Source organism: Ranitomeya imitator, chromosome 3 (genome assembly GCF_032444005.1).
Source record: "Ranitomeya imitator isolate aRanImi1 chromosome 3, aRanImi1.pri, whole genome shotgun sequence".
Lineage (NCBI taxonomy): Eukaryota > Metazoa > Chordata > Amphibia > Anura > Dendrobatidae > Ranitomeya > Ranitomeya imitator.
In genome coordinates, this window is record NC_091284.1 from 736,232,013 (window position 1) to 736,259,902 (window position 27,890).

Below are 27,890 nucleotides of genomic sequence, written 5' to 3' on the forward strand. Positions count from 1 at the left end.
TTCAAGATTTCAGGCAGTCATTGCCAACAAAGGGTTTTCATCAAGTACTAAAAATGAACATTTTATTTAAAATGATTGAATCTGTCCAATTACTTTTGGTCCCTTTAAAAACAGGGTGGCACATGTTAAGGAGCTGAAACTCCTAAACCCTTCATCCAATTTTAATGTGGATACCCTCAAATGAAAGCTGAAAGACTGAACTTCAACTGCATCTGAATTGCTTTGTCTAAAATTCATTGTGGCAATGTCTATAACAAAAATTAGAAACATGTCTGTCCAAATATATATGGACCTAACTGTATATACCAGGATGGGGGGAGCATATACACCAGGATGGGGGGAGCAAACATACCAGGATGGGGGGAGCATATATACCAGGATGGGGGGTGCATATATAAGGATTGGGGGGGGCACCATATACAAGGATGGGGGGAGCATATATACCAGGATGGGGGGAGCATATACACCAAGATGGGGGGAGCATATACAAGGATGGGGGGAGCAAACATACCAGGATGGGGGGAGTATATATACCAGGATGGGGGGTGCATATATAAGGATTGGGGGGGGCACCATATACAAGGATGGGGGGAGCATATATACCAGGATGGGGGTGTATATATACCAGAATGGGGGTGCATATACCAGGATGGGTGGGGAGCATATATACAAGGATGGGGGGGGGAGCATATATACAAGGATGGGGGTGTATATATACACCAGGATGGGGGTGCATATATAAGGATTGGGGGGAGCATATATACCAGGATGGGGGAGCATATATACCAGGATGGGGGAGCATATATACCAGGATGGGGGGAGCATATACACCAGGATGGGGGGAGCATATACACCAAGATGGGGGGAGCATATACAAGGATGGGGGACCAAACATACCAAGATGGGGGAGCATACATACCACGATGGGGGAGCATATATACCAGGATGGGGGGAGCATATATACCAGGATGGGGGGAGCATATATAAGGATTGTGGGGGCACCATATACAAGGATGGGGGGGAGCATATATACCAGGATGGGGGTGTATATATACCAGGATTGGGGGGGGCATATATACAAGGATGGGGGTGTATATATACCAGGATGGGGGGAGCAAATATACAAGGATGGGGGTGCATATATAAGGATTGGGGGGAGCATATATACCAGGATGGGGGTGTATATATACCAGGATGGGGGGAGCATATATTCAAGGATGGGGGTGTGTATATACAAGGATGGGGGGAGCATATATACCAGGATGGGGGGTGCATATAAGGATTGGGGGGGCACCATATACAAGGATGGGGGGAGCATATATACCAGGATGGGGGGTGAGCATATATACAAGGATGGGGGTGTATATATACCAGGATGGGGGTGTATATATACCAGGATGGGGGGAGCATATATACCAGGATGGGGGGAGCATATATACCAGGATGGGGGGAGCATATATACCAGGATGGGGGTGTATATATACCAGGATGGGGGGAGCATATATACCAGGATGGGGGGAGCATATATACCAGGATGGGGGGAGCATATATACAAGGATGGGGGTGTATATATACCAGGATGGGGGGAGCATATATACCAGGATGGGGGTGCATATATAAGGATTGGGGGGGCACCATATACAAAGATGGGGGAGCATATATGACAATGGTAATTTTTAAATTGAAGAACCTTTTTAAAATACAAAAAAAATAAATAAAAATGTACATTTTTTGTTTTATTTTTTTTTCACAGACTGAAGTAAACAATGATATAAAATAGGACATTAAGGCGCACACTCCTGATCATTTTCCACACACTGCTCGTGAAGGGTTGCCACCCCTTGTACCTGGCACAGCTGTGGGCGCTCGGAGGGTAGTCTCATCCACGGTGAACCCCAGGGCCCGGCGATCGACAACTGCCAACCAACCAACCAAGTGTAACATTGGCCCAATAAGCACAGCCACAGCCTGTGCACGACTGCCTCTTCCCAAGTGGATGAATGGTGGAGGAGGGGAGCAGGGAGCACACAGTTTATAAAAAGGTGCAGATTGAACAAAATATATAGCAGCCAGCGCGTGCGAATCCAGATCCACGGAACCAACTGTCAAGTAATAACTGGGCTGCAGTCTGGGGCAGAATGTGCTTCACCCTCCAGGGGCGGCTCAGTTCAGGACCGGTTGTTTGTGAGGAATGATTTAGGCTGAGTCTTATGACATGTCTTTTACAAAAGGGAACATAGTACTATGTCGCTGGCTGTCCATTCACTTATTCTTCAGACCACTGGCCGCCTGAATCTTGGCCATTCATCCTGTTGGCCCCGTTGCTGGATGTGTTATGGACTGATTTTGTGCCATTTAGTGCCGTGTCCTCCTCTTCCGAGCTGCTTTCTATATCGCTGCGTTCGTCTTTCAATGCCTGGCAAGGAAGAAAAAAAAAAATCACATTACTAGAGGATTATGAAGATCGTTGTTTATACGAGCTAAAAAAAAATCCGTATTAGTGGTAGTGAGATAGTCATGGTAGGTGCAGCATCTCGCCATACAGAGAAAAGCGCCGTCTTCACGTTAGATACTAGGCACGGTTAAGAAGGTAACACAGGACGCTGGTATCAGTGGGACAAATGGCAAAATTCGGCCACCCTTTATGGGCCCAGCCATGCTTGTGATGCAGCATTCACCTACAATCCCCGGCGGCCGTCCTGGAGCTCAATGGTGCAGCCAGAGTTTTCAGTCTGTACGGCAAAGCATCCCGCACCCCCTGACACGGCCTAATGGCAGAGATGTAGGAAGTTTTATAGAACATCTCTGCTACACAAAAAAAAATGCAACGCACACCTATGTATTGCACCGATACCAACATGTGCTCTGGCTCAGTGTTTTGGTCCAGTTTTTTTTTTTTGTACAAACAAGGACAGGATGAAGCTTAATATTAGAGATAGGACAGTCCCGATTGGGTACACCTTGTCGTGGTGGGATGGCCTTTACTTTTTTTTTTTTTAAACAAAACAATGTTAAATTAAGTACCATTATTATTTATCTACTTATTACAGGGTATTTGCTCAGATTTTATCATAGGGCTCGTCTACTGGCCGCAGTGTGAATGCTCACCTATGAAGTGCACTTATACCAATATATGCTCTGTTCAGCTTTTTGGTCCCGTCTAGTATTTTTGCATGGTTCCCCCCTTTTTTTTTTTTTTTTTTGAGCTGTTCATTTTGTTTATATAGCTTTCCACAGCTGACACATAGCGAGGAGACCACCACATGGTAGGTACCGTCACTATTGGGAACACCTTGTGGTGGGATGACACTCCATTTTTTGTGTTTTTTTTTTTTTTTTAATCAAAATAATGTTAACTAACTACCCCATGTTATTTACATGTACTATTACCATTTATCTGCTTACTACAGGGCATTTGCTCATTTTGTTTTCATCTTCGGTTCTGCTTGTTAAATGGTCACAGGGTGAATGCTTACCTATGCATTGCACTCATACCAACATATGTTTGGTTCTAAAACATCAAAACCCCCCGCCAAAAACAGCTTTTTATTAGAAGAGTCGTCTTAGAACAGACAACTCCTTCCAGATTGCAGCCACGTGAGCAGATGATGGCTGGGAGCCCGGCATTCTTAGAGCAGTTCTTTGTTCTGGAACATAGAGGGGAGTATGGCGCTAAACACTTTCTCCCATATGTGGTCCCTCACGCCAGAGTCCCGTTCTGACCATGCTTCTGCAGTCTTTCAGGAAAAAAAAAAACAAAAAAACATGTGGGCAACACTTCAGAAGAAGACCTCTTTAAATGAGCAAATCGCCAAACAATAGTACAACCAAAGCAAATCCTGAAGTTTCTCCACAAAAACCGTCTAACCAGAGCTTTGCAAATGAAGACATTCGAGATGGTGTATAAAGTGGCCTTCAGCACATTTGTGAAAATTATATTAGAAAGTGACCAACCATCATAAAGATGTTTTGTCAAACAGTGCAAAGCAAATGTGGTGGAATATTTGGACTCCATTACTAGCATTACAGTGACATGTCAGTTTGGACACCCCTGGTCAAAATTAATATTATTGTGAACAGTTAAGAAAGTTGAAGATTAAATTATCTCCGAAAGGGCTAAAGTTAAAGATGACAAATTTTCTTTGCATTTTAGGCAATAGAAAATATATATTTTCATTTTTTATATTTTAAAAATTAAGAAAAGGGAAATGGGCCCATGCAAAAGCTTGGGTACTCTTGGAAATGTGTGTGCTCAGATAGCTTAAAGTCCGACACCTTGATCAAAGTTACTAGCCTGTTAGGGTTATGGCTTGGTCACCATCATTATTCGGAAAGGCCAGGTGATGCAAGTTTCCCAGCTTTAGGCTATGTGCGCACGCTGAGCATTTGCTTGCAGAAATTTCTGCAAGGTTTCTGCATCTCTTGGCAGGGGGGGGGGGGGCGTTTTGGTGTGTTTTTGCATGCTTTTTTGTACAGCACTGACTGCTTTTTTTGAGCTAAATAAAGATTAAAAAAAAAAAAAGTTTTGTGATGTAATTTCTTGGTTCAACACCACCTTCTTCATGCTGATGCAGTAGTAGGGCTTGGTGTCAGCAGCTGTCATTGACACCTAGCTGTGGGCTTAATAATGAAAAGGTATCAGCCAGACAGCCTCATTACTAAGCCAATAAGTAAACACACACATTGTCACCAGCGGGTACCGTCACACAGTGGCATTTTGATCGCTACGACGGCACGATCCGTGACGCTCCAGCATCGTAACAATATCGCTCCAGCGTCGTAGACTGCTGTCACACTTTGCAATGTACGACGCTGGAGCGATAATTTCATGACGTATGTGCGATGTAGAAGCCGTTGGTTACTATGCGCACATCGTATACAATATCGTGCACACCTTTGTTACACCATGCGATCATGCCGCCACAGCGTGACACTAGACGACGAAAGAAAGTTTCAAACGATCTGCTACGACGTACGATTCTCAGCGGGGTCCCTGATCGCAGGAGCGTGTCAGACACAGCGAGATCGCTGGAACGTCACGAATCGTGCCGTCGTAGCGATCAAAATGCCACTGTGTGACGGTACCCTAAGTAGGAGCCTTAACGAACGTACCTAGGCTGCAACCAGACAGCAACTGTTCATTTTAAAGAAAAAAAAAAAATGTTGGGTGGGCTCCCGCATAATTTTAATAACCAGCAGAGGGAAAGCCGACAGTTGATAATATTCTAGGAAGGAGCCAATGGCCATAAAGATTCCCAAGGATATTAATATCAGCTCACAGCTGTTTGCTTAGACTTTACTGGCTAGTTTACAGGGAGAAATTACATAGGGTTCCTTATAAAAATCTAACCAGCAAAGGCTAGGCAGACAGCTGTGGACTGATATGAATAGCCTATGAAGGGGCCATTGATATTGGCCCCCACCCAGACTAAAAAACATCAGCTCTCAGCTGCTCCAGAAAAGGCACATCGATATGTTGTGCCAATTCTGGCACTTGGCCTTGCTCTTCCCACTTGCCATGTAGCAGTGGCAAGTAGGGCTAATATGTGGGGTTGGTGTCACCTTTGTATTGTCAGGTGACATTAAGCCCACAGGTTAGTAATGGATGTGTCTATAAGACTCCTATCCATTAGTAACCCCATAGTGATATTGTATTAAAAAAACCCAGAATAAAGTTCTTTATTTGAAATAATGACACAGACTCCTTTAATAATCTTAATTAAACCATACTCGCCAAATGCATAATCCACCGATGCCAACTTCTCCTGCAACCAAAATAAAATAAACCATAATATTCCTCACCTGTCCACCGAGAAGATAATCTGTAATGTCTCACGACGATCCCGATCACTTTGACAGCAGTCACATCAGTGATGTGACTGCTCTCAAAGACAGCCAGCGATACAGGAGGTAATTGCTCCCGCAGTCTACCACTAAGCTGCCATGAGAGAGGTCACTAGAGTTCATCAGCTGATCAGCTCCGGTGAGCTCCCTTACGGCACCACTGCTGCATGGGAAAGTTCACACTTTTGCTCATTACTAGTTATACAGAGTCCACCAAGAAAAGCAAAAGCTGACAGCACTCTCTGTACTGGGGCGCCCGTTCCACATACAGGGAACCGTTATATAGAGTCGTGAAAAAAAATTTTCCTCACAAAAATGATTTTTTTAGTCCCCAATTTTTTTATTTTCCCAAGAGTAACAGGAGAAATTAAACCCCAAAAGTTGTCCAATTTGTCTTGAGTACGGTGATAACCCATATGTGGGGGGACCACTTTTGGGGCGCACGTCGGGGCTCGGAAGGGAAGTAATGACGTTTTAAAATGCAGACTTTGATGGAATGGTCTGCGGGTGTCATGCTGCATTTTCAGAGCCCCTGATGTATCTAAAAAGTAGAAACCTCCACAAGTGACCTTATTTTGGAAACTAGACCCCCCAAGGAACTTATCTAGATATGTAGTGAGCATTTTTAACACCCAAGTGCTTCACAGAAGTTTGACGCAGAGCCGTGAAAAAAAAAAATCATTTTTTTCCCACAAAAATGTTTTAGCCCCCAATTTTTTTTTATTTTCGCAAGGGTAACAGGACTAATTGGACAACAACGTTTGGGGTCCAGTTTCTCCAGAGTACGCTGATGCCCCATATGTGGGGGTAAACCACTGTTTTGACGCACGACAGAGTTCAGAAGGGAGGGAGCACCATTTGACTTTTTGAAAATCTATAAATGTAAGCGAGCACCATCAAAAAAATCAATCCACATTTTGATCACCTAATTCATATGATACAAGTAGTAGCATAGAATCATAGAGGCATATGCATAAAAGAACAGGGATCACCAAATAGATTACAATACAAAAAATATATTTATTTTTATTGGAAATCCCCACAAACAAAACAGGTTCAAAAACATTTAAAAGTCCCTACTTGAACAATAGTCACAAAAAGTATCGGTCATACATAATAATGAGTTAAATACTCAAAAAACCTACTGCATGTCACAACGCTCAATATAACAGATACACTCAGTCTTAACCTTAATAAAATGTTAAATAACTAGAAAGGCAACCAATTTATGCAGGCTAATACAATTAATTAGATGTATACATGCTGCCATCATGAAAATAGCATAATATCAATACAATACATCCCACAAAAAATTGGGATTTCCCTGAAAAACATGAATACAATCACCTAAAAAGGAGCCCAGCAGGCAAAGGGATAAGCAGAGAGGTAGTTACTTCAGAGAGGCCATAATAGTGGAGGAACAGATACTTCACCCTAATCTCGGATGTCAGTCGCCCCCCATGAAGTGAAGCAGTCAGGCAAGGTATGTACTGGACCCACGCGTATCGACACATAGAAGTGTCTTTCTCAAGGTCAATCATTTGACTTTTTGAGCGCAAAATTGGCTGTCGCGTTTGGAGACCCCCTGATGTACCTAAACAGTGGAAACCCCCGCAATTCTAACCCCAACCCGATCCATAACCTTAATCACAACCCTAACCCCAAAACACCCCTAACCCTAATCCCAACCCTAACCATAACCCTAATCAAAACCTTAAACCCAACACACCCCTAATCCTAATCTCAACTCCAACCTCAAACCTAACCCTAATCCCAACCCCAATGCCAACCCTAGCCCTGATACCAACCCTAACCAACTTTAGCCCCAACCCTAATTGGAAAATGGAAATACATATTTTTATTTTATTATTTTTTCCTAACTAAGGGGGTTTCTAATTTTAAAAATCCTGTTGGCACCATATTTATGGCCAAAGTGATTGTTAGTATATGGTGACACTTTTCCAGTTTCTCATTTTTAAAAAGGGAAGGGTAAGATTGCGTACAAGACTTAGGGTACCGTCACACAGTGGCACTTTGATCGCTAGGACGGCACGATCCGTGACGTTCCAGCGATATCGTTACGATCTCGCTGTGTCTGACACGCAGCAGCAATCAGGGACCCCGCTGAGAATCGTACGTCGTAGCAGATCGTCTGAAACTTTATTTCGTCGCTGGATCTCCCGCTGACATCGCTGGATCGGCGTGTGTGACGCCGATTCAGCGATGTCTTCACTGGTAACCAGGGTAAACATCGGGTTACTAAGCGCAGGGTCGCGCTTAGTAACCCGATGTTTACCCTGGTTACCAGTGTAAATGTAAAAAAAAAAAAAAACACTACATACTTACCTTAAGCTGTCTGTCCCCGGCGCTCTGCTTCTCTGCACTCCTCCTGCATCCTGTGTCAGCGCCGGCCAGCCGGAAAGCACAGCGGTGACGTCACCGCTCTGCTTTCCGGCTGACCGGCGCTGACAGTGCAGAGGAAAGCACAGCGCCGGAGGACAGACACGGAATGTAAGTATGTAATGTTTGGTTTTTTTTACATTTACGCTGGTAACCAGGGTAAACATCGGGTTACTAAGCGCGGCCCTGCGCTTAGTAACCTGATGTTTACCCTGGTTACCAGGGGACTTCGGGATCGTTGGTCGCTGGAGAGCTGTCTGTGTGACAGCTCTCCAGCGACCACACAGCGACGCTGCAGCGATCTACATCGTTGTCGTATCGCTGCAGCGTCATTTCAGTGTGACGGTACCCTTAGTACATGGCCATGTAGGAGACTGCAGTGATAATAGAATGCATGTAGTCATCCTGTTTACCTTGTGCAGCCATATACACGTGGTCTGTATGTGGAAGGACAAAACTCAACCAACAAGAAATACCTGATATTCAAGAACACCAGAGCGTCCCTCAGGCAAGGTTCACCATGGACAGTAAGGGTATGTGCACACGTTGAGTATTTGGATGCAGAAATTTCTCCGTATCTTGGTAAGAAAAACACGGCGGCAAAAACCAGCATTGTTGGACATCAATAAATGCTATAGGCAAACATATAGCCATATAATTGCACAACCCCCCCGACATTATAAAGTTGCACCCTGTGGAGCTTATTGGACTTATGAAAATGGCAAAGTAGTGCTATATATATATATATATATATATATATATATATATATATATATATATATATATATATATATATATATATATATATATATTATATATAGAACAAAAGGTAAAAAGCAAAAAGGTAAAAAAAAAAAAAAAAGCAAAAAAGGTAAGAGCAAACAATTATCAGGCTGGGAAGGTCCATGGTTATTCAACTCTTCCCAGCCTAAAAATACCTGCTCGCAGCTGCCCCAGAAGTGGAGCATCACAGATGCAATCGGCGCCCAGCCATGACTCTTCCCAATTGCCTTGGTGTGTTGGCAGTCTGGGTAATGTGACTTGGGGTTGATGGGGTAGTGTCCAAAATACACAGCTGACATCAAGACCTGTTGGAGGTGTCCATCAGAAACCCCTATTCTTAACCCAGAAAAAGAAAACTTACCCCCTGACACTATTCGTGTCTCAAATTAAAAAAAGTTTCCAACATGTCCGACATAATCCAGGGCGTAGAGTATCCAGGAATCTCTGAGGAGCAGTGATGCTACTGACGTTACTGCACAGGGAGGTGTGACCCGGCGCCTCTAATGAGCAGTGACGTCAGTAATGCCGCTGCGGTCACTCTGCGCTCTGGACTACGGCGGACATGCGTGGAATCTTTTCTAAAATTGGTGAACGTGGGACAGGGTCTTGTGTTTCTCAGTTTGTGTTTTTCAGGTGTCCATTTGTGGACTACAGCAAACCTGGGAACTTTTTTTTTTTCTATAAATTGGTGAACGAGGGATAGTGTGAGAGTGTGTATGTGTTTCTTTGTTCTTAAGGCCCCTTCACATTAAGCGACGCTGCAGCGATACCGACAACGATCCGGATCGCTGCAGCGTCGCTGTTTGGTCGCTGGAGAGCTGTCACACAGACCGCTCTCCAGCGACCAACGATGCCGGTAACCAGGGTAAACATCGGGTTACTAAGCGCAGGGCCGCGCTTAGTAACCCGATGTTTACCCTGGTTACCATCCTAAAAGTAAAAAAAAAACAAACACTACATACTTACCTACCGCTGTCTGTCCTCCAGCGCTGCGCTCTGCTTCTCTGCACTCCTCCTGTACTGTCTGGGAGCCGGAAAGCAGAGCGGTGACGTCACCGCTCTGCTTTCCGGCTCACAGCCAGTACAGGAGGAGTGCAGAGCACAGCGCTGGAGGACAGACAGCTGTAGGTAAGTATCTAGTGTTTGTTTTTTTTTACTTTTAGCATGGTAACCAGGGTAAACATCGGGTTACTAAGCGCGGCCCTGCGCTTAGTTACCCGATGTTTACCCTGGTTACCAGCGAAGACATCGCTGGATCGGTGTCACACACGCCGATCCAGCGATGTCTCCAGGGAGTCCAGCGACGAAATAAAGTTCTGGACTTTATTCAGCGACCAACGATCTCCCAGCAGGGGCCTGATCGTTGGTCGCTGTCACACAGAACGATTTCATTAACGATATCGTTGCTACGTCACAAATAGCAACGATATCGTTAACAATATCGTTATGTGTGAAGGTACCTTTACTCTGTTAGTAATGATGGTATCTGATAGTCATCAGACACAGCGGACATCAACTCCAAGCCACATTGCCCCTGCACCAGAGCAATAGGGAAGAGCCAAGGCAATCTGGGTAAAGTGGACTGGTATTTTAGCCTGGGAAGGACCCAATAACCATGGACCTTCCTGGCCCGATATCAGCTGTCTGCTTTACCTTTGCTCTTTACAAAAAATGGGGGGCCCAGTGTGTTCTTTTCTTCATTTAATCATAAAAAGTTGTCCAATAAGCTCCATGGGGTGCAATTTTATGTTGGGGGTTGTGCTAATATATGTCTATTTCTCTCTATTATCTACAGTCATGGCTGAAAGTGCTGGCACCCTTGAAATTGTTCCAGAAATGTAAGAATTTCTCCAAGAAAATTATTGCAATTACAAGTTTTGCCATACAAGTTTTTTTTCCTTTGTGTATTTAAAAAAAAAAAAAAAAAAAAACAAAGAATTGCAGCCAATCTCCCTGGATATGGACAGTAGAGAAAAAAAATAGATGAAAAGTCGCAGTGCAGGATAGTCCGAATGATGGATAAACAACCCCAATCAAGTTACAAAAAAAAAAAATCAAGCTGTCCTGTAGTCTCAGAATGCATCAGTGTCAGTAAGAACTGTCAACATTTGAATGAAATGAAACTCTATGGCAGGAGACCTATGAGGACCCCACTGCTGATACAGACAAAAAAAGCTTTATCGCAGTTTGCAAAATGTTCGCGAGTAAGCCAAAATCTTTCTGGGAAAGCGGCTTGTGGACAGATGAGACCAAGATAGAGCACATAATTCTACTGTTTACCAAAACCGGAACGAGGCCTACAAAGAAAAGAACACAATACCTACAGTCAAATATGGTGGAGGTTAGGTTCAAAGATGTTTTGGGGTTGTTTTGCTGCCTCTGACTCTGGGCGCATTAACTGTGTGCAAGGCATCATGAAATTAAGGATCAAAAGATTTTGAGTTGCTAATACAGTGTCCAGTGTCAGAAACTTGTGTTTGTCATGTTGGAAGACCTAGAACGCAATGACCCCAAACATGCTTGAAAAAGCACTCAGCAACTTTCCAGTGATTTTGTTTCCATCCATTTCTAAGTGGCCAGCAATGAGTCCAGATCTAAATCCCATTGAACACCTGCGGAGAGACCGTAAACTTGCTGATGGGAGAAGGCATCTTTCAAATGAGAGACCAGGAGCAGTTTGCAAAAGAAGAGTGGTCCAAAATTCCCATTGAGAATCTTGATGATGGTTATGGGAAGTGATGGATTGTAGTTATTTATTCCAAAGGGTGTGTAACTAAATATTAATTTAAGGGAGCCAACAATTTTGTCTGGTCCATTGTTTGAGTATTGTGTGAAATTATGTCCAAATTGCCCTTTTTCTCTCTTTTTGTGTGTTGTTGCAATACCCAATTAGGAAATAAGCATGTGTATAACAAAAAAACATGTGTAATTGCAATAATTTTCTGGGAGAAATACTATGGAACAATTTCAGGGATGCCAAAAATTTCGGCCATGAATGTATTTCTATTATCTCTAGCATTCACTGCTGCTTAAAAACACATACAAAAACACAGCAAATCTGCAATCATTTTTAGACCCGCATTTTTACAGCTTTTAACGGACTTCATTGAAGTCAATGGGTTAAAAAAAATGCTGAAAGAATTGACATGCTGCACATGTGAATCTGCACCAAATCTGGAAGTCACAAATAAGTAACATGGGCATGAGACTTTAGGAGTCTTATTCACTTTGCTGGCATCAGGATTCCCTTCAGGTTTTGTGACAAATCTGCACGACGAAAATGCAATGTGTGCACAAACCCTAAACATAGATTAGGAAATGACTGCAAACGTGATGCTATGTAAATGTACTGGAAGCAAACCCATTATTTTTGCTCTCATTTCTTTCTCTAGTACATGCTTAGAATCAGAAAATTACACAGAACAGGTCCTTCTCAAAAAATTAGCATATAGTGTTAAATTTCATTATTTACCATAATGTAATGATTACAATTAAACTTTCATATATTATAGATTCATTATCCACCAACTGAAATTTGTCAGGTCTTTTATTGTTTTAATACTGATGATTTTGGCATACAACTCCTGATAACCCAAAAAACCTGTCTCAATAAATTAGCATATCAAGAAAAGGTTCTCTAAACGACCTATTACCCTAATCTTCTGAATCAACTAATTAACTCTAAACACATGCAAAAGATACCTAAGGCTTTTATAAACTCCCTGCCTGGTTCATTACTCAAAACCCCCATCATGGGTAAGACTAGCGACCTGACAGATGTCAAGAAGGCCATCATTGACACCCTCAAGCAAGAGGGTAAGACCCAGAAAGAAATTTCTCAACAAATAGGCTGTTCCCAGAGTGCTGTATCAAGGCACCTCAATGGTAAGTCTGTTGGAAGGAAACAATGTGGCAGAAAACGCTGTACAACGAGAAGAGGAGACCGGACCCTGAGGAAGATTGTGGAGAAGGACCGATTCCAGACCTTGGGGAATCTGAGGAGGCAGTGGACTGAGTCTGGTGTGGAAACATCCAGAGCCACCGTGCACAGGCGTGTGCAGGAAATGGGCTACAGGTGCCGCATTCCCCAGGCAAAGCCACTTTTGAACCATAAACAGCGGCAGAGGCGCCTGACCTGGGCTACAGAGAAGCAGCACTGGACTGTTGCTAAGTGGTCCCAAGTACTTTTTTCTGATGAAAGCAAATTTTGCATGTCATTCGGAAATCAAGGTGCCAGAGTCTGGAGGAAGACTGGGGAGAAGGAAATGCCAAAATGCCTGAAGTCCAGTGTCAAGTACCCACAGTCAGTGATGGTGTGGGGTGCCATGTCAGCTGCTGGTGTTGGTCCACTGTGTTTCATCAAGGGCAGGGTCAATGCAGCTAGCTATCAGGAGATTTTGGAGCACTTCATGCTTCCATCGGCTGAAATGCTTTATGGAGATGAAGATTTCATTTTTCAGCACGACCTGGCACCTGCTCACAGTGCCAAAACCACTGGTAAATGGTTTACTGACCATGGTATTACTGTGCTCAATTGGCCTGCCAACTCTCCTGACCTGAACCCCATAGAGAATCTGTGGGATATTGTGAAGAGAAAGTTGAGAGACGCAAGACCCAACACTCTGGATGAGCTTAAGGCCGCTATTGAAGCATCCTGGGCCTCCATAACATCTCAGCAGTGTCACAGGCTGATTGCCTCCATGCCACGCCGCATTGAAGCAGTCATTTCTGCCAAAGGATTCCCGACCAAGTATTGAGTGCATAACTGAACATTATTATTTGATGGTTTTTTTGTTTGTTATTAAAAAACACTTATTTGATTGGATGGGTGAAATATGCTAATTTATTGAGACAGGTTTTTTGGGTTATCAGGAGTTGTAAGCCAAAATCATCAGTATTAAAACAATAAAAGACCTGACAAATTTCAGTTGGTGGATAATGAATCTATAGTATATGAAAGTTTAATTGTAATCATTACATTATGGTAAATAATGAAATTTAACACTATATGCTAATTTTTTGAGAAGGACCTGTAGTACTAAGCAGTGTAACTGTGATGCTAGCACTGGGGCGAGATAAACCGCTACCAGAAAGTAGCAGCAAAAGTCTTATTCACTCTGCTACACATCTTGTTTTTTATTCACTTATATAGCGCATTAATTCCACAGTGCTTTACCGACATCATCACTGTCCCCATTAGGGCTCACAAGCTATACTCCCTAACCGTCTGTCTTTGGAGTCTGGGAGGAAACGAGAGTGCCTGAGGATAGCCACGCAAACACGAGGAGAACATATAAACTCCTTGCAGATTATATCCTTGGTGGGCAAAGCAACAGTGCTAACAACTGAGCCGGTCAGATCTGTAAAAGGTTTGACTTCCAGTCCCTTTTACCAATTTTAATAATGCAAGAGTCAAAGGACTCAGCAGCGTAACGACAGGGCCAAGTGGGTCAGGGGCCCGCTGACGCCAGCAGAGCAGAGACCTGCAAGTCTATAATGCTAACCATTGAGCCATCCTGCTGCCCAAAATAGACTTCAATCTGATCCTAATGACCTGGAAGATCGATAGCAGGACACATTTTTAGATCTTATGAGCTCGGGAGGCAGAAATGAGAAGAATAATGAAATCTGATTTCTTTGACAAGATCTTACAAAGTTCCTTATATTCACGTGTAGTATTAGTAGAAATATAACGCTCAGCACGAGAGCTGCTGTAACACATTCACCTGGCAGCAGTTTATTCTGAGCCTACACTTGTCACTATATGCATGTAGAGATAAATGGGCAAAGGGACAGTGAACCTACTGATAGATTTGTGGGAAAAATCCATTGTTAATCGTGTGAATAATGCAAATTCAACTTGAAAGCAAAACTGTAGTATAAAAGTAAAAATAAATAAATAAATTAAATTAGTAATGTGGCAGTATCACACTTTTTGCACTCATGGGTATAATGCATTTGATGGCCTGCTTTATTAAAGTATCGTTCCAGAATGGGATGAAGTATTAAGGTTTAGTTTGTAAGCATGAGGTTTGATGACAAAGTGAAATTACCGTGTCACATGGATGGATTATCAGGCGCACTTTATTTCCATGCATAGTTACAAAATAAGAAAAAGGCCACAGGTCTGACTAGTCCAAGCTTACTAGACAAATTAGGAGTCATTATTCCTGGATTTTTAACCCTTAATGTTAAGGTACCGTCCCACTCAGCGACGCTGCAGCGATATAGACAACGAGCCGATCGCTGCAGCGTCGCTGTTTAGGTCGCTGTAGAGACGTCAAACACAGTAACTCCAGAACGATGCAGGAGCGATCCAGTGACGTAACGGCGACTCACTTATCGTTCTCGCTGGTTGTTAGCTCCATGTAAAAACATTGCTGGCATCGTTGCTTTTGCTGTCAAACATGACGATACACGCCGACCTGACGACCAAATAAAGTTCTGGACTTCTAGCTCCGACCAGCGATGGCACAGCGGGATCCAGATCGCGGCTACGTGTCAAACACAACGAGATCGCTATCCAGGACGCTGCAACGTCACGGATCGTTGTCGTTCTCGTTGTAAAGTTGCTGAGTGTGACGGTACCTTTACTTGTAAATAGATAAGAATCTAGACGGTTTCTGAAAGCTTATAGTATCTGCCATTATTACCTCTTCTAGTATATCTTGATTGCCGTTCGAGCAAAGAACCCTTTCCTGTACTTATGTCTAAAATCACCTTTTCACCACACAATGGTGATTATTAAAAAACAGAAGACATCTTTACAAAAAAAATAGGGATCATATTGCAGGTCTTTGTATTGACCACTTATAGATTGATATGAGTATATTAGATGACGTCTAGGGCTGGAGGATAATCCACCCATGTTACTAAAGCTGGAGCCCGGATTCATCAGGAAGCGTGTAGCCACAATCACAATGCCAGGTCGCCTTCATGAATTAGGGCTGCGGTGTTACGTGATGGTAAAGAACATGCAGGATGTGAAGGAAAAGCAGGCAGGAAAGTGGAAACGGCACAGAGAAAACTTACAGGCAAAGGGTGACATTTTCCAGTTCCAACCTGACACAGAGAAAAACGAGGGAGAGAAAGAGTGAGGCAGGGAGTGCGAAGACATCAGAAGCTCTCCTAACAGGTCACCTTGTCAGGGCAGAGCGCAAAGACATCAGAAGCTACCCTAACGGGAACCTTGTCAGGGCATAGCGCAAAGACATCAGAAGCTCTCCTAACGGGTCACCTTGTCAGGGCAGAGCGCAAAGACATCAGAAGCTACCCTAACGGGAACCTTGTCAGGGCATAGCGCAAAGACATCAGAAGCTCTCCTAACGGGTCACCTTGTCAGGGCAGAGCGCAAAGACATCAGAAGCTCTCCTAACAGGCCACATTGTCAGGGCAGAGCGCAAAGACATCAGAAGCTCTCCTAACAGGTCACCTTGTCAGGGCAGAGCGCAAAGACATCAGAAGCTCTTTTAACGGGTCACCTTGTCAGGGCAGAGCGCAAAGACATGAGAAGCTCTCCTGACAGGTCACCTTGTCAGGGCAGAGCGCAAAGACATCAGAAGCTCTCCTAAGAGGTCACCTTGTCAGAGCAGAGCGCAAAGACATCAGAAGCTCTTTTAACGGGTCACCTTGTCAGGGCAGAGCGCAAAGACATGAGAAGCTCTCCTAACGGGTCACCTTGTCAGGGCAGAGCGCAAATACATGAGAAGCTCTCCTGACAGGTCACCTTGTCAGGGCAGAGCGCAAAGACATCAGAAGCTCTCCTAAGAGGTCACCTTGTCAGAGCAGAGCGCAAAGACATCAGAAGCTCTTTTAACGGGTCACCTTGTCAGGGCAGAGCGCAAAGACATGAGAAGCTCTCCTAACGGGTCACCTTGTCAGGGCAGAGCGCAAAGACATGAGAAGCTCTCCTGACAGGTCACCTTGTCAGGGCAGAGCGCAAAGACATCAGAAGCTCTCCTAAGAGGTCACCTTGTCAGGGCAGAGCGCAAAGACATCAGAAGATCTCCTAACAGGTCACCTTGTCAGGGCAGACCGCAAAGACATCAGAAGCTCTCCTAACAGGTCACCTTGTCAGGGCAGAGCGCAAAGACATCAGAAGCTCTAACAGGTCACCTTGTCAGGGCAGAGCGCAAAGACATCAGAAGCTCTCCTAACAGGTCACCTTGTCAGGGCAGAGCGCAAAGACATCAGAAGCTCTCCTAACAGGTCACCTTGTCAGGGCAGAGCGCAAAGACATCAGAAGCTCTAACAGGTCACCTTGTCAGGGCAGAGCGCAAAGACATCAGAAGCTCTCCTGACAGGTCACCTTGTCAGGGCAGAGCGCAAAGACATCAGAAGCTCTCCTAAGAGGTCACCTTGTCAGAGCAGAGCGCAAAGACATCAGAAGCTCTTTTAACGGGTCACCTTGTCAGGGCAGAGCGCAAAGACATGAGAAGCTCTCCTAACGGGTCACCTTGTCAGGGCAGAGCGCAAAGACATGAGAAGCTCTCCTGACAGGTCACCTTGTCAGGGCAGAGCGCAAAGACATCAGAAGCTCTCCTAAGAGGTCACCTTGTCAGGGCAGAGCGCAAAGACATCAGAAGCTCTCCTAACAGGTCACCTTGTCAGGGCAGACCGCAAAGACATCAGAAGCTCTCCTAACAGGTCACCTTGTCAGGGCAGAGCGCAAAGACATCAGAAGCTCTAACAGGTCACCTTGTCAGGGCAGAGCGCAAAGACATCAGAAGCTCTCCTAACAGGTCACCTTGTCAGGGCAGAGCGCAAAGACATCAGAAGCTCTCCTAACAGGTCACCTTGTCAGGGCAGAGCGGCAGTAGATAAGCAGTAGTCCCATCAGATTACAGAAAGTGAGAGGAGAGAAACAGAAGGTACAGCCAGGAGGAGAAAGAAGAATCCTATTACCGCCGTCCCCGGAGACCCCGCGGCACACCTGCATGCAACCTACCTTTCCCTTTGTCAGAGACTTGTACGCTATCCGAATTATGAGGTAAGACCAGATGACGTGCAGAACTTGTAGGACTAACAAGAGGCCATTGAACAGCCACCATGAGGGGTACGGCCCGATCAGCTCCCAGCTCTCAAACATTGTTGTATTCAGGATCCTGCAAACACCACAGTTCGTTAATAAGCGGCCAGGTAATGGGATTGAGAAGACCAGGTTAATAATAATCTATTTTTATATAGCGCTAACATATTCCGTAGCGCTTTGCAGTTTGCACACATTATCAGCACTGTCCCCGTTGGGGCTCACAATCTAAATTCCCTATCAGTATGTCTTTGCCCACGCAAACACTGGGAGAACATAAACTTCCTTTGCAGATGTTGTCCTTGGTGGGATTTGAGCCCAGGACTCCAGCGCTGCAAGGCTGCCGTGCTAACCACTGAGCCACTGTGCTTCCAGAGTGAATTATAGCTGCATCCAAAAACACACGATCAGGACACATATATATATATATATATATATAGATATATTAAAATGTAAAGTCCCCATAAGACCATGAAATAGCATGCTAGATAACGTCTCCGAAAAAGCAACCCCTGACTATTCCCTGGAGTGTCTGACAAATCCCAATTAGTCATTTTTTGCTCCGCAGTGAGTGAACAAAGCTCTGCAGTGTGCACACAGACCGAGCACCATATTCCAATGAGGAGGTCCCCAATAGCTTTTACACCAAATGGTCCAATGGTGTAAAGTATATTAAAGAAAAGAGCATGTGAAGATCCTATTCTCAGACCATCAGCCGCTATGGGAGAAACATAACATGGGTGCGACTGCTGCAGTTTCTGACCGCTCTGGACATTAGTGAAGATTCGTTTCTTCTATACTTGTTTCGGCTACAATACCCCTTTATTGCCCATTCAATGGATAGTTAATAACCATTAGATCAGTGTATGCTATAACAATGGGACCCCATCGGATCACCCAAAGGAGTAGGTATTGAATGGAGCAGCAGGTCACAAATGTACCGTTATGACACTGACGATACCCAAGGATGAGCCGATGCTTGGCTCCCTTCATCTGGGTCATACTTTGGGGGTAGTGGGGGGAGGGGGGGATCAGAAGGGCCATAATTGGCCATTCAGTTCAACTTCTCCTGACAGAGGTCTTGGAGCCAGTGGAGACTGGGAGACATAAGTCCCCTGTTCTCCCCTGTTCTGGCAATTGGTGGGGAAGACGATCTATGCGGTGCCACCTATCAAGTGTATAAGAGAAAGCGGCATACTGCTATAATGAAAAAAACACTGTTCGCTAACCCTAGGCAACCCCTTTAAAAGTAGGAGAAAATCATGGGCTGTGGGTAAATCTTCAAAAACTTACCATGTTGGGAACACTACAAGTCGTGTGGTCACAAACATGAGCCCAAACATCATGAAGAGGCCATCACATAGTCTCTGGTACTTTGCATAGTTTGTCATCTTTGCTGCCTTTTGGGAAAAAGAGGGAATAGTATCAGGTGCTGGAAGTATTATGGAGCGTAGAAGATCTTATTAATAGTGTAGTAAAGGAAAGAGAAAGCTTTTAGGAACCAGCACCAGTCTCTCCCATGGCCTGGCTCTGATGCTCCAGCTCTAGGGGCATGTGCACACGACATCTTTCTGCCTGAAGAACAACAAAAAAGCCAAAAAGAATGAACATCTTGATCGCAATTCTGCCTTGCGCACATTGTTCTGTCTTTCTGACGCTCTTAACCACTTCGCTTTTTGCCACCGCATGGCTTTTGAAGCCTGACCTGACCATTCTTCAGGCGGCGACTGACTAAGACGCTCAGTAGTTGACTTACTAGGTCAAAAGAAAAATGAAAAAGGCTGAAGGGATGCCAGGGAAGACGCCTCTTGAAATAAAGGGTTAAACGATGTTGTGTGCACATAACCTGATGAAGCATAAATCTGGTTTTGTTTTTTTTTCCTCCCTCTTTATTCCAGGACGAGCACTCTAATATAATGATCCATTATTACGCTTAGTTGATGCGAGTCGCATTTCTCTTTGCTTATTTCCAGTTTGTCACAAAAGTACTTTATTCAGGATTTACCGCTGTTTTTTGGTTCCAGTAAACTATTATCCCAAGGCAAAGTGTAAAGAAAAAACAAGACCCCACTACTAAGCTTTACTTAACCTCCCCAGGTCCAGTGCTGTGTCTCAGTCTCCACTGCTTACTAGGTCTCGGCCGTTTGTCTGCGGCGTTGACGTCATGCTAACAGTTCTGCAGCCAATCACTGAGGTCATTGGCGTAGCCAATGCAGATGGCATAGCCTGCGGAGCTCATTGATTGTCTGCAGTGCCAAGACTGAGCTTTGTCCCTGCTGCTGCCCCTGTGTTTTGGGTTTTTATATTTCCACACTGAACTGCGCCTGTGGACAATAGTTTACCAAAAGCAGAAAACCCCCTTCGGCACCGGAGAGTCAAAAACATTTTGCATCTATACAGAAGCTCTGATAATAAATCCAGTGACGTTTCAGCCACCCGGGTGCTTTTCCCAGCAATTTACTAGAACAGAAAGCAATCGTCTGTATGCGGGGATCATGGAGAAGCCCATTAGTGCACATACACCGCAGTATACACTTTGCATGCAGTTTTACTATGAAAACAAGTTTATTACTCCTACCTCCAGCAAGAAATCAGAAGAATCGTGCAGGCACAGCACCAGGGTCCCCACACGGATCATGTTATTGACATAGGAAAATGATATGAGGCCAACAGCAGCCAAGTGATGAACAAACATTAGTAAGAAGTCCTGTCAATTAAGAAATGAACACGATTAGACATGGAAATCAAGTCCGGCATTGTATGGAAATATTTCTTACATTCAGCGGTAGGGCAGATGTGGGGTTATAGTAGAGCAATCACCATTTGACCTTGGGCCATAGAATCAGAAGTAGCAAAAAAGTTACTGCCAGAAGCAACAAGTGTGAAGAAAAGGAAGACGCTGACCTCTACTGTGCTACAATGTAACTGTGTGTGTCCCACACTCCCTGGCCATACACAGAACTGTAGAGAATGGGCTGCGCATCCTAAAAGTGCAGAAGATTCACAGCCCTACATGGGGCTGCAGCTATCAGGAAGCTCCACGTTGCTTCCAACAGTCGAACTCTGCATTCACTTGTCAGAGTGACAGATTACAGACTGCCACAAACCGATCCTGTATTCTGCAAGGTGTGAGAATCATTCATACCTGCAGTAACCAAAATCTTTAATAACTCAAACAGATAATATTTATGAGGGAGTGGCTGATCTAAGATTGGCTGGGTGTGCAACTGAAGAATACTGCTCAAAAAATAAATAAATGAAGGGAACACTTAAACAACAGAATATAAATCCAAATAAATTCAACTTCTGTGAAATCAAACTATCCACTTAGGAAGCAACACTGTTTGACAATCAAATTCACATGCTGTTGTGCAAATGGAATAGACAACAGATGGAAATTATTGGCAATTATCAAGACACCCCCTATAAAGGAGTGGTTCTGCAGGTGGGAACCACAGACCACATCTCAGTACCAATGCTTTCTGGCTGATGTTTTGGTCACTTTTGAATGTTGGTTGTGCTTTCACACTCCTGGTAGCATGAGACGGACTCTACAAACCACAGTGGCTCAGGTAGTGCAGCTCATCGAGGATGGCACATCAATGTGAGCTGTGGCTCTAAGGTTTGCTGTGTGTCAGCATAGTGTCCAGAGGCTGGAGGCGCTACCAGGAGACAGGCCAGTACACCAGGAGATGTGGAAAGGGCCGTAGGAGGGCAACAACCCAGCAGCAGGACCGCTACCTCAGCCTTTATGCAAGGAGGAACAGGAGGAGAACTACCAGAGCCCTGCAAAATGACCTCCAGAAGGCCACAAATGTGCATATGTCTGCACAAATGGTTAGCAGCTGACTCATTGAGGATGGCCTGAGTGCCTGACGTCCACAGATGGGGGTTGTGCTCACAGCCCAACACCATGCAGGACGCTTGGCATTTGCCACAGACCACCAGGATTGGCAAATTCGCCACTGGCGCCCTGTGCTCTTCACAGATGAAAGCAGGTTCACACTGAGCACACATGGCAGACGTGACAGTCTGGAGACGCCCTGGAGAGTGATCTGCTGCCTGCAACATCCTCAAGCATGACCAGTTTGGCAGTGGGTCAGTAATGGTGTGGGGTGGCATTTCTTTAGAGGGCCGCACAGCCCTCTATGTGCTCGCCAGAGGTAGCCTGACTGTCATTAGGTACTGAGATGAGATCCTCAGACCCCTTGTGAGGCCATATGCTGATGCAGTTGGCCCTGGGTTCCTCCTAATGCAGGACAATGTCAGACTTCATGTGGCTGGAGTGTATCCCCAGACCTGAATCCGATTGAACACATCTGGGACATCATGTCTCGCACCATCCACCAATGTCACATTGCACCACAGACTGTCCAGGAGTTGGCGGATGCTTTAGTCCAGGTCTGGGAGGAGATCACTCAGGAGACCATCCGCCACCTCATCAGGAGCATGCCCGGGCATTGTAGGGAGGTCATACAGGAACGTGGAGGCGCCAAGCACCGAGCATCATTTCCTTGTCTTAAATGCCTTTCCACTGAAGTTGGATCAGCCCGTAACTTCATTTTCCACTTTGATTTTGAGCATCATTCCTACTCCAGACCTCCATGGGATATTAGTTGTGATTTGTTTAGGTGTTATTGCTCCCAACAAATTCCACTATGTAATGAATAAAGATTTACAACTGGAATATTTCATTCAGTGATATCTAGGGTATGGGATTTTAGTGGTCCCTTTATTTTTTTTGAGCAGTGTAGACTGCTAGCATGAGCAGAGATTAAAGCGGCCACTGTTTGGATCACGTGATGGGAACATCACAAGGAGCGGTGATACATGTGCTGACCACATGATTGGACCATTAATAAAAGGGCTCAGATTTATCCGTGTTGACATAAAAATGTATGGACCTCACAGGATCTTCATTGCTGCGCATTGGTTATTTTCGGCCAATCGGATGTGTGGAGTGATCCCCAAATTTATAGGGACATAGAATACAGCTGTGGTCTCCAAGACCACCGAGAAACGTGTGTGATGGTATTTTACCAACAGATTCATCTATATGGGGATTGTATAGATTACATCAAATCTCAATCAATACATTTATTTTAATTAGCATTTTCATCCAGATGGATGAGGGGCCGAGGTGAGGATTATGGAGGAGTGGTCCTTCGTTCCTTCTGAGAAATCGCTCCGCATAGTAAGTGTTTGGATAATGTTTTTCTGCTCTGCCTTGATAAAGGCCATTTGAGGCAGAAATGTTGCAGTTTTCCTGCCCGACATAGGACATGATCAATGAAGAATTGGATGTCACCAGAGTGAAGTGAGATTCTTGCCGACGCTGGCAATGGAGGAGATTTAGAAATTACTTTCTCCGCCTCCTTCGCACCGGTGCTCTGATTCTCTGATGCAAGAGGATTTGAGCACTGACACTTGGATCACGCTCGCAGCAGAGCAGGAGACGAGAGTCTTAGCATATCGCATCTGGCCTTATCAGCGGAATTGGACTGATTCTCTCGGCGGTGGAAAAAACTTAACTCTGATCACACTCCTATTTTTTATACAGCCCTATAGAGGTGAGTGGGCAAGCGCCATCCAATCAACGGAGGAAAATCGTGCATGCTGCAATTTGGGGGTGGCTTTGGGGAGGAGAGTCATCCATATGATCACAAGAATGTGATTTGCAGACTTCTGGCCTCATTGTGACTAGACTGTGTGCGGCCTGAGTACTGAGTCACTTGTACTGAGCGGGGCAGAGTATGCCGGCATGTGACCACCAACCCTCACCGGTGACACTGAAGAGCGTACAGTGCTCGCGCTGTAAATAGTCAGAAGTCTGCAGTCACACTTTCATAAAACCGGAAAACCCTCAAGCTGCGAATCAAATTTTTGACAACCTTACACAGGCAAAGATGAAATGATCAATTTGTAAAGGTTTCTAGATTCCATATGACAGAAAATGTTTATAGTGTCCGGTCAAGACTGTATGAGGCCCAGAGGTCTGACCCCTTAACTACCAGACATTGCTGGCGTATTGATTAGATGTTAAATCGACCGAAAACCACACTTAAGAGGATCTGTCATCAGAACATATTGCCCTTTATAGTAAGTAGCTCCACTCTCTGAATATTGGGGGTCGGGGAGATTCCCAAAAACAGAAATCCTCTCCTTCGGAATAGGGCATATGTAGAAGGGTCGACAATGTTTCATGTTTAAAAAAAAAAATAATACTATGAAAAAAAATAATTATTGTTCCCAAATTCCAAATCTCCAAAATCGCAGCACAGGAGGTGAAGGAACATTTTCATTCCCATCTCTATCAATAAGAGGTCAGTTCTGTATAAGAAGAAATGGCCTTGTTGAGTGATTCACAATGTGCAGAACGGCCATCAGATTATTCTTTTCCTAATAAGACGTTGGCTGACTTGAGTTATTGAGACACGAGGGCAAGATATGAAGAAAGAATGTGGTTGTGTCCTATGAGCTTCAATGAGCACCGGCGAGTACAGGAAATGTAGTCACAGGACGGCCGAGAACTGTCATGTTGTAGCACGAGGCAGGATACGCAGTGTTTGCAGAAGGAACGTCCGCCTGGCACACAGCTCCACATCATCCATCCATGCTGGATTGCTCAAGTACTGGATAAGATCTCAGACTGCTTCTCTAGTTGCCCCCATTTTTTACTGCACAGAACGGCAATATTACCAGCAGTGGCCATACTAATATTTTTTGGAAGGTAGATTAACTCCCACCATTAGTTATTGGCACCAGTCACCTAAAGCTTATTTCTTCTGCCACTTTGCTCTACTGAGGACCTTAATCCATAAGATCATAGCCTAAGTCTTAACCCTACAGCCTGCTACATAATGCAAACCACCCAGAGGAGGCCAACAGGCCGCTCTCTGATGGGTGAATGGAGCTCTCTGCTCACACGTGACTTTTGCTTGCATACATGACGATGTACATGGAGCCGATCTCCAGTAATGTATCTACCTCTAGGTAGCCCAGCTCCCATCCATTATCTCTGAGAAGAACAGGTTATGGTCTACTTTCAGGCACCATCACATTCCCACATACTGCCTTATTCTCGGGGAAGCCTTACCTTGCGCTTGATGTCTGTGAACTGGGAGAACATTAAGGACCAGTAAAACGCCAGCTGTTGAATATAATAATAGTAAAGACCCTGCGTGAGCGGCTGTGGAAGAAACAGACAAAAAAAGTAAAGTTATAATTCTGATAGATACATCATGGCCTTCGTATGTTTATTATGTACAGGATCTGAACTGATCTCAGGGAATCATACAAGGGTCTATACGATACTACTATGGGATTGTGAAAGCAACAAACTCCCGGCTGTAAGGACCAGGGGTGAGGTTCCACCAGTTCTGGGGAACCGATGGTTCAAATTGCAACTGGTCCCCCGAACTGGCATGGAGCAGTGTCCTGGACTAGTTCTGTGTTCCTGCCATCTTCAACTGAATGTGCGTTCAAAGACATGCAAACAATGAACTGTACTGCAGTACAGAAAGCCACCGACTTCCTGCACCATAATATACAACAGCCGCCAGCCCAACAAAGACTGTAAGCTGATGCCGCCAGCGTATGATGTCACGGCCCATCCACGCCACATATATTGGAGGAAGAGGATGCCACTGGAAATCTATATAGAATAGCGGCAATATGGGGCCATTACAGGATGGGAGAACATAGGGGGCCATTATTACAGGAAGAGGGCCAGATGAGGAACATTGATTATTGTTTCATGGTAACAAGTGGAGGACATAATTACTGTAGGGGCCAATTAGGGAACATTATTACTGCTGTAATATATTTTACTTTTCAGGATGCCGTTTTTAATGGAGGAAAAAAGGAGGTCCCGTTACTGTGCAGGTTGGCACAGTCGCTTTTTTCTTCATCTGGTAAATCGGGGAAAAAGTGGGGAATGTGCTCTAGAAGCGATCAGCTGTAGATGTCTGCTATTTTCTGCAGAGACAAGTCCTGGCTTGAAGATGTGATAGTGGTCTGCACTGGATGAAGAAAAGAGGCAGGACTTCACCTAGAGACATCACTGTATTAACTGTATACTGTACACTATTGTTATGAAAGGCAATTCAGTATCACAATGGACATGGAGGTCAGAGCACATACAGTGATCTGACAATAACCCAAAATAATAGAACGAGCTCTGAGACGTGGGAACTCTGCAGACCGCAATCCCTGATCCTCTCCAAACACAACTAGAGGCAGCCGTGGATTGCGCCTAACGCTCCCTATGCAACTCGGCACAGCCTGAGAAACTAACTAGCCTGAAGAAAGAAAAATAAGCCTACCTTGCCTCAGAGAAATACCCCAAAGGAAAAGGCAGCCCCCCACATATAATGACTGTGAGTAAGATGAAAAGACAAACGTAGGGATGAAATAGATTCAGCAAAGTGAGGCCCGATATTCTAGACAGAACGAGGATAGGAAAGATAACTTTGCGGTCTACACAAAACCCTAAAGAAAACCACGCAAAGGGGGCAAAAAGACCCTCCGTACCGAACTAACGGCACGGAGGTACACCCTCTGCGTCCCAGAGCTTCCAGCAAATCAAATAGACAAGCTGGACAGAAAAAATAGCAAACAAATAGCAAAGAAGCACTTAGCTATGCAGAGCAGCAGGCCACAGGAATGATCCAGAGAAAAAACAAGTCCAACACTGGAACATTGACAGGAAGCATGAATCAAAGCATTAGGTGGGGTTAAGTAGAGAAGCACCTAACGACCTCACCAGATCACCTGAGGGAGGAAACTCAGAAGCAGCAGTACCAGTTTCCTCCACAAACGGAAGCTCCCAGAGAGAATCAGCCGAAGTACCACTTGTGACCACAGGAGGGAGCTCTGCCACAGAATTCACAACAGTACCCCCCCTTGAGGAGGGGTAACTGAACCCTCACCAGAGCCCCCAGGCCGACCAGGATGAGCCACATGAAAGGCACGAACAAGATCGGGGGCATGGACATCAGAGGCAAAAACCCAGGAATTATCCTCCTGAGCATAACCCTTCCATTTAACCAGATACTGGAGTTTCCGTCTTGAAACACGAGAATCCAAAATCTTCTCCACAATATACTCCAATTCCCCCTCCACCAAAACCGGGGCAGGAGGGTCAACAGATGGAACCATAGGTGCCACGTATCTCCGCAACAATGACCTATGGAAGACGTTATGTATGGAAAAAGAATCTGGGAGGGTCAGACGAAAAGACACAGGATTAATAACCTCAGAAATCCTATAAGGACCAATGAAACGAGGTTTAAACTTAGGAGAGGAAACCTTCATAGGAATATGACGAGAAGATAACCAAACCAGATCCCCAACACGAAGTCGGGGACCAACACGGCATCTGCGATTAGCGAAACGTTGAGCCTTCTCCTGGGACAAGGTCAAATTGTCCACTACATGAGTCCAAATCTGCTGCAACCTGTCCACCACAGTATCCACACCAGGACAGTCCGAAGACTCAACCTGCCCTGAAGAGAAACGAGGATGGAACCCAGAGTTGCAGAAAAACGGTGAAACTAAGGTAGCCGAGCTGGCCCGATTATTAAGGGCGAACTCAGCCAAAGGCAAAAAGGACACCCAGTCATCCTGATCAGCAGAAACAAAGCATCTCAGATATGTTTCCAAGGTCTGATTTGTTCGTTCGGTCTGGCCATTAGTCTGAGGATGAAAAGCCGAGGAAAAAGACAAGTCAATGCCCATCCTACCACAAAAGGCTCGCCAAAACCTCGAAACAAACTGGGAACCTCTGTCAGAAACTATATTCTCTGGAATGCCATGCAAACGAACCACATGCTGG

At 44.8% G+C, this 27,890-nt stretch overlaps 1 protein-coding gene across 2 annotated transcripts in view; it reads right to left on the reverse strand.

The window, feature by feature from the left end:
* Nucleotides 1-1,723: 1,723 nt before the first annotated feature.
* The window catches only part of CERS5 (ceramide synthase 5), a 93,685-nt gene continuing 67,518 nt past the window's right edge, over nt 1,724-27,890 (reverse strand). The window contains exons 6-11 of one of the 2 annotated variants that reach the window (XM_069758833.1): nt 25,152-25,244; nt 20,634-20,762; nt 19,349-19,455; nt 17,975-18,131; nt 16,060-16,089; nt 1,724-2,416 (exon numbers count right to left, since the gene is read on the reverse strand). In XM_069758833.1, coding sequence (XP_069614934.1) covers nt 2,267-2,416; nt 16,060-16,089; nt 17,975-18,131; nt 19,349-19,455; nt 20,634-20,762; nt 25,152-25,244 — 666 coding nt within the window. In that variant the 3' untranslated portion in view covers nt 1,724-2,266. The remainder of the gene's footprint in view (nt 2,417-16,059; nt 16,090-17,974; nt 18,132-19,348; nt 19,456-20,633; nt 20,763-25,151; nt 25,245-27,890) is intronic. The other variant, XM_069758834.1, reaches the window with a different exon arrangement.